At 38.3% G+C, this 19362-nt stretch overlaps 2 protein-coding genes across 3 annotated transcripts; both read left to right on the forward strand.

Moving 5' to 3' along the window:
- Nucleotides 1-1224: 1224 nt before the first annotated feature.
- Nucleotides 1225-13238, forward strand: LOC139144744 (peroxisomal sarcosine oxidase-like). Of its 2 annotated transcripts, XM_070715471.1 has the most exons (9): nucleotides 1225-1401; nucleotides 3102-3236; nucleotides 5472-5620; nucleotides 6573-6786; nucleotides 7022-7204; nucleotides 7636-7764; nucleotides 10615-10767; nucleotides 11951-12026; nucleotides 12405-13238. In XM_070715471.1, exons 2-9 carry the CDS (start codon nucleotides 3114-3116, stop codon nucleotides 12533-12535), a joined length of 1158 nt encoding a protein of 385 aa, XP_070571572.1. In that variant the 5' UTR covers nucleotides 1225-1401; nucleotides 3102-3113; the 3' UTR covers nucleotides 12536-13238. The 2 variants fall into 2 exon arrangements, with proteins under 2 accessions (XP_070571572.1, XP_070571571.1); XM_070715470.1 differs by lacking the exon at nucleotides 1225-1401 and having other exon boundaries at nucleotides 2973-3236; nucleotides 12405-13234.
- A 739-nt stretch (nucleotides 13239-13977) lies between these two features.
- On the forward strand, nucleotides 13978-18158 carry LOC139144745 (stAR-related lipid transfer protein 6-like). The gene is made up of 6 exons (XM_070715472.1): nucleotides 13978-14378; nucleotides 15370-15419; nucleotides 16390-16516; nucleotides 16714-16834; nucleotides 17146-17239; nucleotides 17778-18158. Exons 1-6 carry the CDS (start codon nucleotides 14289-14291, stop codon nucleotides 17923-17925), a joined length of 630 nt encoding a protein of 209 aa, XP_070571573.1. The 5' UTR covers nucleotides 13978-14288; the 3' UTR covers nucleotides 17926-18158.
- The last annotated feature ends 1204 nt before the right edge of the window (nucleotides 18159-19362 follow it).

Here is a 19362-nt window from a genome sequence, read left to right on the forward strand (position 1 = left end):
TAAATGCTTTCAAACTTGGGAATTGAATGCTGAATTATTGCATGGCTTTCACGGTCGCGTTCTAATGTTTACATGGCCAAGGCTAAACTTTGACATCTATGGAGCAATGCCATCAAAAGTCAACCTACATATGTAAGAATTAGTATCTGATTTTAGAATAAAATTGAATGTTTATATGACATAGCTCTTATCAGACATCCAATACCTAAGGGCATCAAAAGCTGACCTAAAATCTAGTACTTACTGGTACCAGCAGATATTTCTCGTTGACTACGTTGTGAGAGAACAGTCGACCCTGACGACAATGTGTTAATTCTTGTATCCCCATATGCTGTAACTTAGATCCTGTAGTTCAACGAATTTCGACCAGTCATGTACCTCTACATATATTGAATGGTTATAGGAAGGACTTCAAACTTTTATTGAATATTCTTGATAAAATACGGTGATTTTATGATTTTTCACCGTGACATACAGTTTGGAGAAGTTAGAACAGGAACTAAAAAACATGGATTTCTGAAATGCAATTTCGGATGCATATCTTGTTTTGAACAAGTCACGTGTCTCGCTGTAGATAATGGACCTTGAAATCGCAACATATCACGCTTTCAATAATAATAGGGTAATTATTGTCATCATCAGAAAACACAGAGGCAGATTAATTCAGACTTTTCGTATTCTACCTATATTCAAAGGTATCATTTTGACATATCATGATGCAGGGGCTAAACCAAAATATTTCGGCGTCATTCAATCCCTGTTTTCCGATAATAGCGGTGTTTGAAGTTCATTTAAGGTCATTGAAGACTTCAAGGTAATTTCATCTTTTCTTTTGTCCAGCGGGGACTGGTTTGCGAGGCAATACGGGCAAGCATCGTGACTTACACATAACAACGACAGACCAAACGAATACAGCATAAAATCTCCTCGGTTGGTTTCAGTATGTAGAGAAACTACTGTGCATTGAACAGCCCTGATGTACATGCAAGCGCCGTGCTTTTGTTCAGCATCTCTCAGTACGTAACTACCCACATTTTTGGCTTTATATTGCCCTATCTATCGAGTTATTTTTAACCAATGATAATAGTCAATCACGTGGTCTTCATTGATCAATGAAAGTATCTTTAAATTGGTGACCTTAAAAGGAAGATAAAGGAAGATATTATAATTACAGATGTATTTTTAAATCTGTTTTCATCAAAGGGTATGAGAGATTTTATAAATAAACGCCATCGGGGATTTGTAATCGCGATAGAGACGGCACAAAAGGGATGGGCTCTGACTGATTCACGTAAATGTAGCTACACCTCGTGCTTTAATAGTTGTCGACCACAAGGACATCACAAACGGTGAATCTTTGTCATCGAAATTATTTGACAGGTCAAAAGAAATTTCAGTAAGGTAGGTATTGTCTCTCTTGCAATTTACACCTTTCGAATGTAAATACTGTCGCCTAGCATGCTCTATGCCTTGTTGGTGGTAGCTTCTTACTTTACGATATTGTAAGTGCGCGGGTTTACTCAGTACTATTATATATTATAGCCCAAACATGACACTATGTTCCCGAGGGCAGGTGACCATCTGCTCGACGTAAGGAGGGCAAATGGTCTCGGGCGAAATCCAGTGTTAGGGTCTATTGCATAAGGACTGGTATAGGTTACAGTCGGAGACAAGAAAAGACACGGTATTTTACAACTTTTCTTTTTCGGAGAGAGCTAATGTGACTATTTTTACAGCGTACGGGGCAATACAAAGTGGGCAATTTAGCGACGTGTCACTAAACTTGCCGTCGAAAACATCGAGAATTTTTCACAAAATAGAATGATGTCCGACATTCATAGGAATTAGATTTGATCTTAGTCTTGTTCCGTTTGACCTCAAACAGGCGTCCAACTATTAACCCTACATGTAATCTAGGGCATTTTAAATTCTACGGTCAAAGATGATACACATACATAATGAAGCTGTAGTTAACCCATGGTTGGACAGATCACATATCAGAGCTGTACAGTCGGCCTCACTGGTTGGCAATCAACGTCTACTGACTACAAAAGGCAACCTTCTGTCTCGTCTTTAATTACACTGTGAACTCTCCAAGGTTATCATCTGTTTACTAAACTTTCTGACAAGAGTCATCGTCATTTTCTGCATTTCAGAACTACCTGTGCTTAAACGTTCCTCTTTTTGTTGTCTTCTTTTTACATTTGTTATGGGCTCAGTCAAAAATGATTGAAAAAAAACAAAACTGCGCAATCTTTTTGTCACAGGCAAAGTGCGAGTGATAAACCTGTATCTTGTCGTAAACGTTAGTTTTCTGAATAATTTCAATTCCCATGACATGATAACATAATTTGAGTGATATGTTTAACCTTGTTGCTAAGAAAACGAGTGCTTTCATTGTGGCTGGTTTATTTGTCGCACTATTCCAACCTTCCCGGACAAACCTGTAGGCAACTTACGTGCTGTCAGTTCTTACAGTACCAACAAAGAGAAAACGTCTGAAAAGTAATACTTTACATCTGTGTACAGCGTATCGCGTATTTCAATTACAGCTATTAATTATTTGTGACATCGTTGTCGACTTCGTTCCACAGACACAGTATAGAGAAAGGTCGTCGGCAATTTGCAAGCGTTTCTATAGTATAGTATGTCCTCACAGAGCCCCTTTCCCATATGGGAGTGTAAACCAGGGCTGATGAGCACACCCTGCTAAATAGACGATAATACGTATATGCCTACAAATGGGTAGTGTTTCGATGTAACAACCGCCCTCTTCAACATCCGGGGGAGAACTTATATGACCTTTATAAAGTTTAAAGGGGAAAGATTGCAAATCCAGCGAATAGAAAATGTGTCAGACATCAATGTTTGTTCAAGCAGCAGATCGATTTAAATATGTTCACTTCAAAATTCTGTTATTGTTGATTGACTGCAAGTAGATAGCCTCCGTGATCCCTACACTGTCCTTCAATGCCTAAGGTCAAAACAATGTGACCCTGCACCTCGTGATTAAAAGAAGGTTTTGTTCTCGGATTGTTGTCTGAAATTTTCCTTAACCAAGAACTGATAAAGCTAAATCTCCACTCCAAAATCTTGTGCAGAGTATCCCCAGGATGTCCTCCAGAGGTGCCGATACTGTCATATGGGACGCAGTTGTAGTCGGGGCAGGTGTGGAAGGCTCAGCTACGGCCTACCATCTTGCCAAGAACAAGCAGAGGACTCTGATGTTGGAACAGGTTTGTTCACACACGTCTTTTATCAAATTCTTTATAAAATGCCATGATTCTCACCAATACTAAAACGTATGCCTTTGAACGGGTTGCGTAGCAGTACTGAAAAATTAAATTCATTGAAGAACATTACAACCTCGAGAATAATTAGGCCTATGTTCCTTTGGGAATATACGATCTCTGTGGCGAACAATGCAATAAACGACAACACAGGTAGGGACTGGACAGAAATTACAGGGGGGGGGGAGGACCGGCGTTTTTTCAGAATGTTGCTGCTCAAAAGATAGTGACCTTCAAAGTGTGGTATTATTTTACACGTGGTATAGTCACAAACTGATGACGTCAAATCACCGTACACAATACACAGTGCCATAATTACAAGGCGTCTGTGTTTTGTGTACGGCGATTTGACGTCATCAGTTTGTGGCTATACCACTTGTACAATAATGCCCAAAGTATTTGAAAGAAAATGAGTGACCCTCCAACAGTTTCATGCGCAAAATACTCCAATGTATTTTTTCATTTGATATTTTGGGTTGAAGCGCTATGTCGGTCGCATCTTGCCTTCTTATAGTTGACCCTCCCCAAGGGCATGTGTGAAATTGCATGACCCTTCAAAAATGCTTGTGCAAAAATAGCGACCCATCCTCTAAAAAATCACCAGCCTTCCTTCTGTAATTTCTGTCCAGTCCCTAAGATTGGAAACTGAAACGATAACCCAACGGAGCTTAGGGACAAATTACAGAGGGGAGGGCTGGTGTTTTTGGAGGGACAGTCGCAATTTATCAAACAAGAATTTTTGAAGAGATATGGTATTTCATACATTTGAGGGAGGGTCACCATATTTTGTTCAACTATAAGAAGGCAAGATGTGGCTGATTTAGTGCTTTATCCAAAATATCAAATCATAATACACGGAGTCTATCAGGCAAATTATTGACAATTTTCCCCAACAAAACATGCTATATCTGTATATTATATATGTTTGATAATGTATTTAAATGTACTTTGCTTGAATTTGGAATTAAAATGTGCATTTGTGTACAAGAAATTGATTTCTGAATTTCATCTAAAAAGTTGATTCACTATCCATGGTATCTGTGATGAAACTATGAATAGTTTTTTCCAATACAAAAATAGGTAAATCTTTGCATTTGTGTACTCTTGATTATTGATATTAATGTTCTTGATTAGACTAGAGTGGTTACAAGTCTATGGTTGTGTAAGAAATTTGATTTTAGAATTTTACCAGCATGGCTGTCTATGATGAAACTATGAATGATTTTTTTCAGTACAAAATTAGATACATCTGTGCATTTATGTATGCTGGATTATTTACATTATTGTTCTTGATTAGACTAGAGTGGTTACAAGTCCATGGTTGTGCAAGAAATTTGAGTTTGGAATTTCACCGAAATGTTGATTCACTATGCATGGCGGTCTATGATGAAACTATGAATAATTTTTTCCAATACAAAACTAGGTAAATCTGTGCATGTATGTGCGCTTGATTATTTGTATTAATGTTTTTGATTAAACTAGAGTGGTTATAAGTCCATGGTTGCGCAAGAAATTTGATTTTGGAATTTCACTGAAAAGTTGATTTACTGTACATGGTAGTCTATGAGAGAACTATGCACAATTTTTTCCAATATAAAACTGACAATATCTTTGCATGTATGTACATTTGATAATTGATATACTCTTTTCCACCTGTTGCATATGTTTTTGTCTCTTGTCTTTTATCAGTTTTAACTGTTCAAGGTGTTTAATGTAGGATACCACTGCATCTTCTTTGCTTGTGAAACTTGTGGATAATGTGTTCGTATTTTGTTGAAGATTTCCTCCTATTCAGGAAATATCACATGGACAATCAAAATTTTGGCCATAAAATCAGCTTCTGTCAAAAAAGACCCTCTCCCAAGATAGGTTTATAAACAGTGACCCTCCCCCCGAACTGTTTTCTAAAATGTGACCCTCCCCCAATTCCCCTGGCCCACCCCTCCTGTAATTACTGAAGGCTCCCTAAGCAGCTGGAATACTCTGCCAGTGTTTTGACACAACTGTAGGCGTAACATTGTGTTCTATGTTTCGCGGTATACAAATCTTCCCGATTTGTTGACCCGTTAATACGGCTGACATGTTTGTCACACTTTAAAAAAATGCAACTGAAATCTGGCATACCAAAACATTTTGCACCTATACATTGTTTGAAATCGTAGCTACCCCTCTCCTTCACAGTTTGGAATTCCTCACTCAAGAGGAAGCTCCCATGGACAAAGCAGAACCATACGTTATGGATACCCCCAAGACTACTACACTGCCATGATGCCGGAGGCCTTTAAAATTTGGAATGACATAGAAAGACAGGCAGATATGACCCTAATACGGTAGGTTTCCATGGAAAAACTGCTCTCGTATCGCCATATATTTTCTACTCATAATTTGGTAAGCGAGACTTGCACGATTCGCGTTGATATGCATTAATGTTGTTACTGTAGATTGTATCTTCACTAATGCTGTCCGCATAATCATGACAAAATTTGCATAATTGTGTAGATTATGTTCACGAGATTTTTATCATTTTTAGTCTTCTTTCATCCGATAGAGTTGAAATTCGAGTTGAAAGTTTCCGATGATGATCCCATCAGCAGTTTGTCAAATGATGACCAAATTTCTAGACATGTTTTCGGCCATTTTTATTCATTGTTGGTCAAACGTCATTTTCTCGACAACCGCTGGTAACTTATACTGTCAAATTCAAATGATGTTAAACAAATTTCATGATGATTTTCTCCAAAACTCATTGTCAGAGCGTATTGAATACACGTCTGGTAGTATATGTATCAGAGAACAATAGAGGAGCTCTCATTGCATCGATCAGCTACAATCACGCATTTTTACCTTGTACATGTGTGAAAGGGTGCCCTGTAGTTGCCTTTTGCACATTGGAATTTGAAGTTTCTTCCTTTAATTGAAAATCATTCTAGACATCTTTTCCGGAAACTGTGGTCAAGTTCGGAGTTTTTTCTCTTTCAAACGTAGCATTTAACTTTCTACTGTTGACTTCCAGGGATTTGTTCGTGCTAGTACTATCGGGATTTTTCTGATATGAGAGAGAGAGAGAGAGAGAGAGAGAGAGAGAGAGAGAGAGAGAGAGAGAGAGATGGATGTTGAATCGGCAAGCGATTACTTATAATGGGAATATCCGTTTAATGTATTCCTACAAGTAAACAACTTGGTTTATCTCGTATTTACTATAGTCTTTTAGAATAATTTAAAGATTTGGAGCGAAGGTAGTATTTATGGTAAATAAATTAGGATGCTTCTCACCACACTCAGGCCCTCTAAGTTATTGACGCTAGACGCACCGCTATACTGGGAATATGAACAGAAGGGAAAGATCCTGAAGAAAGCTGGCATCCATTTTGAAGAACTTAGCAACAAAGACGTCATGAAGATGTTTCCATTTGTAAAATTTGAAGATGAGTACAAAGGAATGCTAGAAGACGGAGCCGGAATAATCAGGGCAGACAAGGCATTACTCACTTTACAGGTAAGAGTGAAAGAAATTTGCGGTTCAACTTTTGTACTTCAGTTTCTGTATTGACAGATAATAAATGGATCTGTTTGTTTTCAGATGATGCAGCTCATCGTAATTCAAAAATATTTCATATCATGGTGTGTCGCACAGACTACTTTATCGTTGCATTTGCTATCCCCTACCTGCTTCTTTCCGATGTCCATCCCCGCGATGATTTACCAGTCGTTCTTTTCTTTTGTCTCCACAGCAATTATTTGTCAGAGATGGCGGAGTAATACAAGACGAGGAAAAGTTATTAGATATTTCGCCCGGTCCCATTTTAACGTTGCGAACCAACAAAGGAACTCACAGAGCAAGAAATGTAATCCTCACTCCAGGTCCGTGGGCAAAGAAAGTATTGAACCCTCTTGGATTGCATCTACCTCTAGTGGTGAGTAGGAAAAATAACTAAACGTTCCTATTGTACGTAGGTGTTCCAGCTTGATCTACTTAGTTGTATATTTTAAGGGAGTTTGAACTTGTATGAAATCCCTGTAGATTATTGCGATTTCAAATAAAACTGTTGATGTCAGTTCTGAAATATTTTCAGCGTTCTCGTCAATTTCAAGTTAAATCCTTACCATAATATGGTGATATTTATTTTTCCAATAATATAAATAAATGAATATTTGTATATTTGTTTTCATAAAAAAATTACTTATTCCATTGCAATATTTATTTTTTTATTATTTATTTATTTGCTCACTTATAATCCATTTCAATTCCTGTCAAGGGGGAATTATGAATAACTATCTCAAACTGAATCCATTGTTTTAACCACCTTAGCTAGAGTTCAGATAATATCACTTTTTTTTCTCATAGACACAAAGAGTTCGTGTATGTTACTGGAAAGAAAAGAGCCCCGGTACGTGTGTGACGTTTCCGCCGTGTTTCTTCCCGAGAGAACTTGTCTACGTGTTACCGATAAATGAATATCCGAACATGATAAAGGTAATGTCAGTCAAACTTGATGAAACAAGGCATTTCTGACGCATGTGGCAAGTTAGGGTAGTTGGCGCCTCGAAAATGAAACATGCTAAGGCCAGGAAGAAAAAATAAATTGTTCATCGGAATCGCCGCTTCTACTTTGGAGTATTTGGAAATTTTTTTTTTGATCGCGGCAAATTCTTACTTCCGCATTACAAATATTTTTAGTACTGCCGCTGGTGGCGCCCTACACTTTGTCGGGTTTTCGCGGGCACAGGATTTTGAATGAGACTTCCGACGTAGTTGACCGCCAACACGTTGTTGTGACGTCTGAATTTGGCGAATCACGACGCAAAGTGGGTCGATTTGGCCAGAAATTTCCTCGTTTTGTAAAGGTTAGTACATGTCACATCGTGAGTATTAATTTGATCGCCAACATTCGACGTGATGGCCAACAGTTAGTTCCAAAGATGCTATTCAGTGTTTGTCCTGATATTACGTTTGGCGATTTATTCAACAAGATCGTGACAGCAGATGGACGGTGCGTCCGATTGAATGAAAATTACATCGAAAGTATAAAAATTTACGGCAATGACAAAACACATGGTTGCGTCGATGTTAAAGTACGATCTGAAAGATGACTATATAACTTCACTCCGATCACAGTACAGTGTTGTTAGACCATCGTGTAAAATGTGTAGAGACAGTGGTAAAGAGGCCAAAACATGGGGCCAAAGTAAAATGAAAAAACTCAGATGCTAGGTCCCACCAGGACAATATTAAAGGACAATACTGAATTGTTGGATTTCAGTAATTTGCTGTACATTTCAGTTTTATTCAGAGAGAATGTTGAAATTCTTGACCGCGGAGTGACGTCACTTTCACCTATTGCTAGCGAGTGAGGTGAATTGGGATTTGACTATACAGGACAGTGAACAATGCAGAAATTATGTGCCAAAGGACAGAACTTAGTGTTTATCATTGACATAATGTTGAAACTCTGAATACTGGTGTAAAGGTTGAAAAATTCACACTTCAATATTTTGTTCTCACGGCAGTGTGACGCAAAAATGACGTAAAAAACCGCAAGTTCCCGGATGTCCGCGGTCAAGAATACTCAGAATATGTTGTGCAAACACTAACTGTGAATGTAATGGCCTATGTTATTGTTGGGAAATATAGTATTGAATTCAGTTACCAGTATCAGTGTTTCTTGTCTGAGATATTTCTGGTAAAAAGGGAAACAATTATCTTGCCTTGTCTGCATCTGTGCAAAAATGCCAAAGGACCGCGTTTACCTTCGGCCTAAAAAAAAAAAAATTTCGCTCGCCGCTCCAGGGACTTGGTCCAAAAAATCCGATGAACAAGATTTTTTTTTTCTCTGGCCTAAGTTTCAACCGTTCTCTTTCAAAAAGAAGAATAAATATCGGCGGTCATCGCGCCACTTTTGGTACTAGAGAAAAAAATTAACCCCAAATTGCCCGATGTTTGAAATTCAAAATGGCCGCTATCCCTGTGTTATCTCTCTTTTTTGGGAAATAAAACTACCGATTTACACAAAACCAAGCCAGTGAAAGCTTCATTTACTCCATAAGCTTTAAAATGAACCCTCACAAGCGGTAGGCCATTAGTACATCCCCGAGCCGCATTCTGCCTTTAAACCTGATCCATACCTCTGAGGCAAAGACAATATCGTATGTTTCCGTTAACGCGTCCTCGGGAAATATGATAGGGATTTTTTGGTATTTTTTTATTTTCATTTAAATGCTATCCGTCGAAAAACAACAGAATTTTGGCAAAAAATGAAATAAAATGAATCTAGCTTTTGAATCGGAGGGTTTTTGATAGGGTGGGTTTGGTTACTGGAAAATACACTCATAGTTTTTGGGCCTTAAAGGTATACAGTCACCTGTAATCTAAATATGCCCATATGTGGTCAAAGGGACGTCCCTTGGTATTCAAAATGCACATGTGAGGGTGCTGTTTTTAAAAAGCGGCCATCCGCTTAAAATCTGTGATTGGTTAGATTTTCTCTTTCCATGGTAACTGTGGCAGAATTGGAACAGGTGACAGTATACCTTTAACTGAGTACTTCTATTTTCCAGAACTCCGATGTGCTCGTAAAATACAATGTTTAGTTCTAGTGCCACTATGCTGTCTGAATGATTTGTTTCAACCTTGGTGTAATGTCTAATGATAGTATGCATTGTGGAATTTTTAGTCTATTCTGACCTATATTCATTCTTTAACGACGATATCGTGCCCAACAGGCATGGCTAATAGTTTGTTTCAACATGCTTTATGCGAGGAAGAAGAACATGTCTTTACTTTAGAAAAAAAATGAAGATACCTTAACAAGTTACAGCTTTTGTTCCTCAAATATAGCTATCTGTCACTGTCAGTTCCAGAAATAAATTAGAGCATTTCTAAAGCCCCTTAAGAAAATATGTGTGAAAACTGAATACTGTGGCGGTCAGACAAGCATTTCTTAATACTGCCAATATCACTATCATCATCAATATTACTCTTTTACGTAACATTCAAGCCACTCGATGTGCAAAACATTACTTTTATAACATAATTATTCTTTAATATCTATTGCCACTCGGTCTATAGACAACAACCAATGTTCAGTGTCTTAATTTGCTTTGAAGAATGGTGAATTTATCAGGGCTCGACTTCATTCACCGTTCAGGACTTGACTTGACATTTTGTGAGATACATCCCTGCCACGCAATAGCTTTATACTGTGACGTTGGGGAGTTCCACATCTGAGGACATACATTATCACATTTTCGTATCTTTCATGTCTGAATTTGACCAGCTCAGTCATACACGAGACCATAAAACTGGCATTATATTGTTTATCTTTAGATATGTCATCATGGAGGACCTGAAATTGACCCCGATAATCGTGATAAAGCCGATCATATTAGGGATGACATCGACTTTTTAGAAGACTTCGTTGGTAAACACTTCCCGGGTATCGAAAACAAACCATCCATCGTGGAAACATGCATCTACACAGTATGTATTACATTTTACAAGTTCTCTCCATGATGATACGAAAACATTCTATGACAGTGAGTTGTCACGTGTACATAGTTTTTGTCATACAGGGATTTTGGTTGACTATGTCCATTCGAGTATTACTCGTCTGAAAATGTATGTATCAAGAATGTCTTTTAAGTGAGGCCATTTGCAAACGTAGAAAGTTGGAGTAATTATACAGCGATAAACATTGATGTGTGTTGTACATGCTATCGTATTTTTTTTATTTCTGAAAAACTATTTTGCAATATCGTATTAATTGTAAAATCTGCGATACATCCAGCTTTTCCTTGAACTTGGAGCGCAGCTGGTAGATTTCAGCGAGACTGCTTCTCGATTAATTTAGTTGTTTTAATACTTTATTTGAAGTATAAAATACATTGCTACGGACCATATCCTCACACCGTTGCTGACCAAGAATGGGATATACTCGAATAACATCAATATTCGCGTCACCAAGATTAAGCTCACAGCAAGTGTAACAGTTTACCATCGTTTATGGTGTAGACATGTCTTTGTTGAGTCATTCACCGTTCACCACTCACGTTCAATGTATGTTCTGTATAACCGTTGAGGGCAGATGTAGGCCTATATGCCTCGAGTCACGCAGTGGTGCGTTCGATTATCTTCCTCGAGGCGCCATTGGGCGGCCCGGGACGACCCAGTTTCTGTTCGATTATCGTGTGACATCATTGTCGGGGTACCTTGGGGAAGATTCCACTGCCCCTGCTCGTCGAGTCGGGGAAGTGCGGGGCACTGCGTAACAAATAAGCTTATGGCGGACGACAAACAGACAACAAAGTGCTCATGGAGAAAAATCGCCTTATTGGTTGGTACAGTTAATCAAAATAGTCGACGTGACATGCTGGACTTGTTGAAAATATACTGGCTAAAAAAATAGCTAATCTTTGGCGAAATACTTGATTTCCGGGTGTATGTTGTTGTTGTCGTCGGTCATTTTGTTCCCCCAGTAACGTTCGATTTTCCCACTTCCCCGGGGAGCCCCATTATAACATCATGACGTCACATTGGGCTCCCTGAGGATAATAATCGAACGCAGCCCAGGTAACCCACCGAAATAGGTCATGAACCTCGCGAACCATGTGTACAGTGAATTTGGTTATAAAAGTGGCACCTGTTGTCTTTACAAATAATACAGGGAACTCCAGACGAGGACTTCATTCTTGACAGACATCCACACTTCAGGAATATCATCGTAGGCGTTGGCTTCTCAGGTAATTATAGAAACAGCAGAGGGCGCTATTCATGTGAAATATGAAATTTGTAGTTCGAAGAAACTGTGAGTCCTCGTGCATGGTAAAAGGAGACTGTTTATTGTTTTTGTTGTCAACATTGTATGTCAGACATAGGACATGATAAGGACATGGTATTTGAACTGGTCGGAAATTCCGATCACAAACAAGTATGAAAGTAAAGAGCTTCATCATAACCGAGTGTCAAAGACGCCAAATCATGCATTTTGAACTTATTCAGAAGTCCTGATAATCATACGCTTATATTTGATGTTGAAATCAAATCAATTAATCATGAATTAATATTTAAAATTTTGATAATATTTCAAAAAGCAATTTTCCTATTTTATTTTTTTCCAGGGCATGGCTTCAAGTTGGCGCCAGTGGTCGGGAAGATACTATGTGAACTAGCATTGGATAAGGAACCATCCTATGACCTGTCACATTTTGCTATAAATAGGTTCCAAAGACCACCAAAGGCTAACCTGTAATCAGAACCTTGACAATTTTTCTCCGTATGTAGGGTTAAATTACCCTGTCATCGAAATCCAAACTTACGCGATATTCTGAAGTGAATTAGGGCAAATTGTCAATTGTGAGGGCGCTAGTAAGCCAATAACCTGTTGCCAAAGGCAAAGTCTTTTCTAACATACAATATTGACGTCAAAAACAATATCAAATGGCTGATTTAGAAAGTGTTTGATAAGAGATAGCATGACGTCCAAGGTCAAATTGACCAAAAGCGGTTCCCGGCTGAGGTTCATTCTTACCAGCAATTACAAAACGTCTTCATTGCGTCGTTTTAATTTGGGAAGGTGTGTTTACAAAACAGCAAAGTGAGTTATTTTAATTGGAAGATAATCAACAGAAGCACGATCATAGGGAATATGGCCAAACATGGATAAACACTTTGTTCTTTTACTCAAAGATGCAGAACAAAGTTGAGAATTGCGTGGTGAAATTTTCAAGCCTGGAGAGACATGACGGCCAGGATGCGCCTGGACCCCAATGGGTCATTCTTACAGTATAATTACATAATTGATATTATTCGTGTTTTATTTAATGCTGTCTGCGTTTTGCTTGCTTCATTTATTTGCGGTTGTAGACGTGACGATTCATATTGATTATAAACATATTTGATGTAAATGTTCGCAAGTATCAGGAATAAAGAGGTGAGGAATGGAGACATTACGCAAGAAATATTTATTTTTTCTAACTCAGATTACATAACCTGATGGATGATTATTGCTGAATTTTGTTGCATGGGATACAAACATGTAATGTCTGTGATCCCATATCATTCCAACCATTAGAATTTCATCAAAGTCCTGTGCATGATGTTTTTTACTTGCAAGGTAATTGAAAGATGAAGGGATTGCAGCAAAAGATCTACTATGATATCCATAAAAAGCGCAAACAAAACTGTTAACAACATCGGTTTGTTTATGTGTTTCGTACCAAAAATGGCATTGACTATTTAAAATGAAGGAGTGAAGATGCGATACTTTTTCGCTAAAACAGCACTGTGACTAATTTGAGGAAAAAAGGGCCCCTTTTTATTATCTTCAGTTGTCTGAAACTCATCCGTTTTACAGACGGTATTTTCCACACACGGGTAGAAGTAATAGGGGTCCGTCGTTGTTCAGAATGTACCTCGTGAAACAACTTTACAGTGTAGCCTAGCGGATCAGTCTATGCTGACACGATAACGTGTTTTGGATGTTGATATTTCCATGTGTCAGGCCTCTGTGTAGTTTTGCAATGTGCTGACCCTCAAACCTCACGAAGTGTTGTCGCGTTATCGTTGGCGTGAGACTGAGTTCATGATAAATGACTGTTTCTCAGCCGGCCTTTGATCAGTGTGTGATTAAAGTTCGAATCTTGTAGCCATGACGATTTTAATGCCAGTTAAACTTTAACAAATTGGGTCAACAAAATCTTGTTGTAAATACCAACGGGTCAACGCACTATTTGCAGTTTCTCCAGTATAAATTTATTGCGTAAGTTTTAATCTTCATGTTTGACACGAGGGATGTACATTGTTTTGGCGGCGGCAAGTGTCCATGGTTCCGTCGGTATAGGTGTTGGTGAGTTGTCTATGTGTATCGTCCAGCAGCGCGGCATTCCCTTATAACTCAGTTCGTCCATCCCCTTCCGATGATCATGTGACCCGGCATTCAGGTATCAGGGTGACGGTGACAGGGACGATTTGTAATCGCGTCAAACGAACAGATCAGTCAAACAATGGCCGACTTTAAAGCTATCGCTGATGACTGTGCGGCGAGTGTTCTTCAATATTCCGAAGATAACGACTGGACTGTCCATAAAACAACGGTAAGTTGTTAACAGAAATAACGGAGCGACAAAACATAGGTCCTCCTTTGTTTCAATTCCTGGTTGCATTAAACTTTGGATCGAATAATGGACATGTTGCTTGAAAACATTATTCGCTACAGCGTTCATAGTACAGAAAATATACCTTGACCGCATGCTGATGCGATATCCTAATCTCAATCGGCAGAAATTGCCGATAAGTTGAACAATGGTGTTCTAGTTTATTGTGCATTTTCATATTCCTTGAAAACATTATGGCCAATGTTATTTGACGATGAACGACGCAGACAGATATTGATGAATATTAATTTTATATGCAACCTCTATTCGGCGATAGCTCACAGGTATTTCATGACCTGTCACCTTTGACCCTAGTTAATCACACATCTTATAACGCAAAAAAATCTCTCCAATTGGTAACTTAATTATTCGAATAAACACAACCGGCGTTGGGCATTATTTTCGGTAATTTCTATAATCGATTGTCAACAAGTGTTGACAGACAGTACCAAATTTATCCCTTTCCGAGCCAGCCTTGTGTAATATCTTGAATGAGACACCATACAAATTAAATAATCGTGACATTAAAATGATAAAGCATTCTAAATTATACAATTTCTACCGATCAGAAAAGGACTACCAGATCTCTTCTAAGTCTACCTTTGACCAAATGTTGTCAAAGTTTAAGCCTCGGCTGAACTTTGCCTTGTGTAAACAGATGACCCACGGTCACTCTAACGCAAAGAGGAACCGGACGGTCCATCGACGTCGCAACGAAATATTTGTGCCCTTCCCTATTTATTGAATGTTTATTCTGTCTGTGTGAGAAGAGGACTGCTATTTTGAATTTGTTGATTTAATTGGAAGCGATTAATTGAATTTTATGAGTGGGGAGACAACAACAACCAGCAGAAATTAGTAACGGTCGTATATATTAGGGGCATATGAGAACGTGATGTCAACCCTATTGTATTAAAATATCTCTCAACAGAAAAATGGGCGTGTTTCATACAAGAAGTCACGTGACTGGGACGGATATGTGTGAGTTACTCGTGTATTCTATCATCGAATACAAGAAGATTGTACTTTACCAGCTACTTGGGCATTGTTTGGTGCGAATCTACATTGGATTATTATATCAACGCGTTATAATATTTATAATATTTGAATAAGCATAAATGAGCGGTTGATTTTCCAATATTTGTATGAATCGTGTGTAGAATTGAGATATGTACCTTAATCATATTGGGGATGCAAACATTTCGAGAAGCGATTAGTTGCCTCACGTGACCCATACAGGTTCTCCGATCTGAAAGTTTCATTTATATCAAAAGAATGGTACCCCACTGTATTCAATATCACTGAGTGTGACCAAGTGACCATTACAGATGGGCAGCTGGTATAATAATGATATTGTAGATATTTAATACTTCATGAGATCAAGTTTTTGCATGACTTTATGCACACGGAGATTCGGTTGCGTGTATGTAAATTAGAACATGCACGTTTTGAATTGTTATTGGAAGGTTAAAAGAGATGAAAGGTGAGGAAATCTGCACGGTCTTGGTTTCTTATTTGATTTGATTAACAATAGTATTTGCGGGAAATGTGGTAAATATGGTAGATATATTTGTTCCGGAAAACAAAATCATTTTCCTTTTCTTCTCATTTAAGTACGTGAATACCAAGTATTAGCCTTGCTAGCAGAGAGATGTGAAATGAAATAGTGACCCTCATTAAAATTCACTTGACGGAATTGTCAACAGTAACAATAAGAACGGACATAACACGCACGTGTATGCGGTCATGACAATTTCAAAAAAGAGGGAATTTCGGCACAGCGAAATATTTCTCAGGGAGAGCAGTATCTTCAAAAACTAGTATATCAAGACAGAGAGCTAAGCAGTTCCAAACATGACCAATACTGCGAGTCTTTAACAGTCCATGCAATTAGCTCACTCATAATTTTTACTATTGATATCACATTCTTTATCATTTGTTGCATTTGCAGGTACCGCTGTGACTTTGAAGTGGACACGTCTCCTGTTAATGTCTTAGAACTAATCACAAATATAGAGAAACATCTAAAATGGAACAAAAACATGAAAGAAATATTTGTTCTAACGTCGTTAAGTGAAGTAAGTTGGAATTTACAAAATGTTTAAACAGTTACATAAGCCAACGTGACAAAATTATCACCGTGCTGGACCGACCAGGTATATAGTTTGACATAATAATCTGGCGTTGGTCACATAAATGAGAATGTGGCGTCGGTTTTGGTGTTTAGATGACCATAACATTCAGATAAATTAAACGTTCTTTCTATCACGTTTAGGATATACAAATTCGGCATTCAATTTCTCCGTCAGCCATGATGGGATTGATATCACCGAGAGACTTTTGTACTGTTATTGGAAAGGTCAGGTACCCGGACAAAAACACATCAATGGTGCATTGTAAGTTGGACATTTTCACGTCGTTCTATTTTCACTTTGTCAAGGTTTGAATTTCCGTCGTAATGGTAAGTCTTTTGCGGTTTCCGATGCATAGTCTATAAGAATCATTCAATTAATCAACACCTCAGTCAAGGGTAAGAGTATCAATTGTTCATTTCGGGAATTACTTGGTTGCCGCAGTGCCAAAAATGTTGGAAAGGGCGCCCTCAGAGATGTCGGGTCAATCTCACAGCCACTTCTTATTCGTACTGTTTTCAATACAAACAACTGCGCATATGAGAACTTTTCGAATTTAAATGTGTGTTTTACAGATACGAGTATAGAGTACGATCATTGCCCTGAGACGAGTAAATACGTGCGAGGGCACAATTATCCTTCGGGAACAGTTATACGTACGGCCGAGGGGTGAGTACTGCTGTTACACACTTGATGATATAATTGTAGTGCGAGCTCGAGTTCCACAGAGTAGAATTAGAACAGATCAATGCTGGGGGAAATCAGATTTCTTGAGTTTGTATTTAACGTTGAAAGAAACTAGAAGAATACACAGAAGATGAATAAATTATGTGAAAGTGGTTCCAATTGCTAACCATGGAAATAAGTGTACGTGGTGTCAGGATTACATCATCGGTTGACGCCGATACAACGGTACAGTTTGCAGTTCACCTGGAATGTAATACGACCCAAGCGACTGAGATGCTTGCTTGGCTAATTACAGGTTGTGTACAGATCTGTGTCCCCTAGCGGCTGATATTTTCAAACTAACAACACACACTAGAAACTGTTTTATCAATCCTAAAAGGCATGGAAATCTCACAAGCGATTTGAAACTCAATTTGTAGTGATCAATATTTAAAACAATGTATACTCAGTTCACATCATTTGCGGTTTTATGTAACCTACAGTTGCTTTATACTTTTATCGTATTTCTTCTTGTTGTCAGAGATCCAGACAAATCGATAGTTGTCAATATCACACAGTTCGATGCAAAACTGAGACCTCGCTCCCTTGCAGAGAAAGTGTATCCATCAGTGCTTCTGGAATATTCCATGTATCTCAAAGAAGGGGCGAAAACTCTGGCAGAGCCGTGACCACAATACTAGCGGGATTTGTTATACTGATAATGGATTTGAGTTCAATCTCATTTCAGAACTCTTCAGCAGCGCATGAACGGAAAGATATCTTTTTTTAGGTTTCTATGGTTTTGTAAATGTGTTTGATATTAATTTTCGATGCGTTCCAGTTCATTTGCATTTGTACTTGAAAAATCAATTTCTAAGTCATTGTTAATTCTTAAATTTTGTAATTACACTTAACGGCAATATTGCTGGCTTGCTCCGATTCACTTAATTCAACGGCTTTTTTGGACTGGAACAGTGATTTCAGTTTTCGTCAGATACGGTCGGCTTGTGATTTTTGATGAGTTGCTGCACCACATAGAGGTAAATTTATTGTTATCATCTGTCGCTGCAGCGAAATGGTGTCAATTTCATCCAAAACCTGATGTGATAATGTGCATTCCACATATAAAGAAGAAAGAAAAAAGGTTCTCTTTTATAACGGTTTGAATGATGAAAAGCCCACATGTAGTCCTCAGGCGGTTTCAAGGAAAAAATCCCTTTCTATTAAGATAATGATTACGTATGAAGTAATTGAATCCTTAGTCAGTGTGCAAGCCAAACTTTGTCGATTTACCTGTTTGCAATACTACTACGATTATTTAATCACTATACCAGGCGACTCGATAGAAACACGTTTTTGGAAAGGCCATCTAACACCCTGCACATGCAATGCAAAAGCTTTCATTTGTTCACTTGAAATCAGTCCAACACATCCTTGACAAATTAACGTCGATCTGATTTAATTAAAACACCAATTTAAGAATAGAAAAAGACACCTTTACTTCAAGATACATCAATTTGTATGAGCCTCAATTTTTGTAAAAAGTATGTATACAGTGTTTTGAAGTTTTACTTAAATAAAACGTGGTCGACATCCAAGCTTTAAAATGAGAGAGAGAGAGACAGAGAGAGAGAGAGAGAGAGAGAGAGAGAGAGAGAGAGAGAGAGAGAGAGAGAGAGAGAGAGAGAGAGAGAGAGAGAGAGAGAGAGAGAGAGAGAGAGAGAGAGAGAGAGAGAGAGAAAGAGGGGGACCGTTCTGGCTGTAATGGGTATACGCCCTCTATCACCCGATTAAAGAGGGTGTTGCTCTCGGTGACCATGCGTGTGTGGACTCCTGTCGTTGGTTACATCATCTTTCCCCTCTGCTGTCTATGGTTACATCGTTTGTGCCACCCTTCGCCATGTGACCGTTTGTTCTTGTCTTGCATTTAATTTACACATATGTAAAATAGTAAACCTAGTTCTTTTATCACTATTAATTCATGAGCATAAGAAGGGGTGTTGGGTTTTTACTAATTTAAGAATAAATGAAAAGGTTGAGACACACTATAATGTGTACATTTATAAGTTATGCATCACAATTACTCGCGTAGAGGCAAAACGAAAAAAGACTATGTTGGTAAAATT

This window comes from Ptychodera flava, chromosome 12 (assembly GCF_041260155.1).
Source record: "Ptychodera flava strain L36383 chromosome 12, AS_Pfla_20210202, whole genome shotgun sequence".
Lineage (NCBI taxonomy): Eukaryota > Metazoa > Hemichordata > Enteropneusta > Ptychoderidae > Ptychodera > Ptychodera flava.

Bases quoted from the DNA above. Each gene is read 5' to 3' on its own strand.
- LOC139144744 (XM_070715471.1), top strand. From the start codon at position 3,114: ATGTCCTCCAGAGGTGCCGATACTGTCATATGGGACGCAGTTGTAGTC. The intron at 6,787-7,021 runs GTAAGAGTGAAA...TTGTCTCCACAG, and splicing joins AGGCATTACTCACTTTACAG to CAATTATTTGTCAGAGATGG. The intron at 10,768-11,950 runs GTATGTATTACA...CAAATAATACAG, and splicing joins TGGAAACATGCATCTACACA to GGAACTCCAGACGAGGACTT.
- LOC139144745 (XM_070715472.1), top strand. From the start codon at position 14,289: ATGGCCGACTTTAAAGCTATCGCTGATGACTGTGCGGCGAGTGTTCTT. The intron at 16,835-17,145 runs GTAAGTTGGACA...TGTGTTTTACAG, and splicing joins AAACACATCAATGGTGCATT to ATACGAGTATAGAGTACGAT. The intron at 17,240-17,777 runs GTGAGTACTGCT...TCTTGTTGTCAG, and splicing joins GTTATACGTACGGCCGAGGG to AGATCCAGACAAATCGATAG.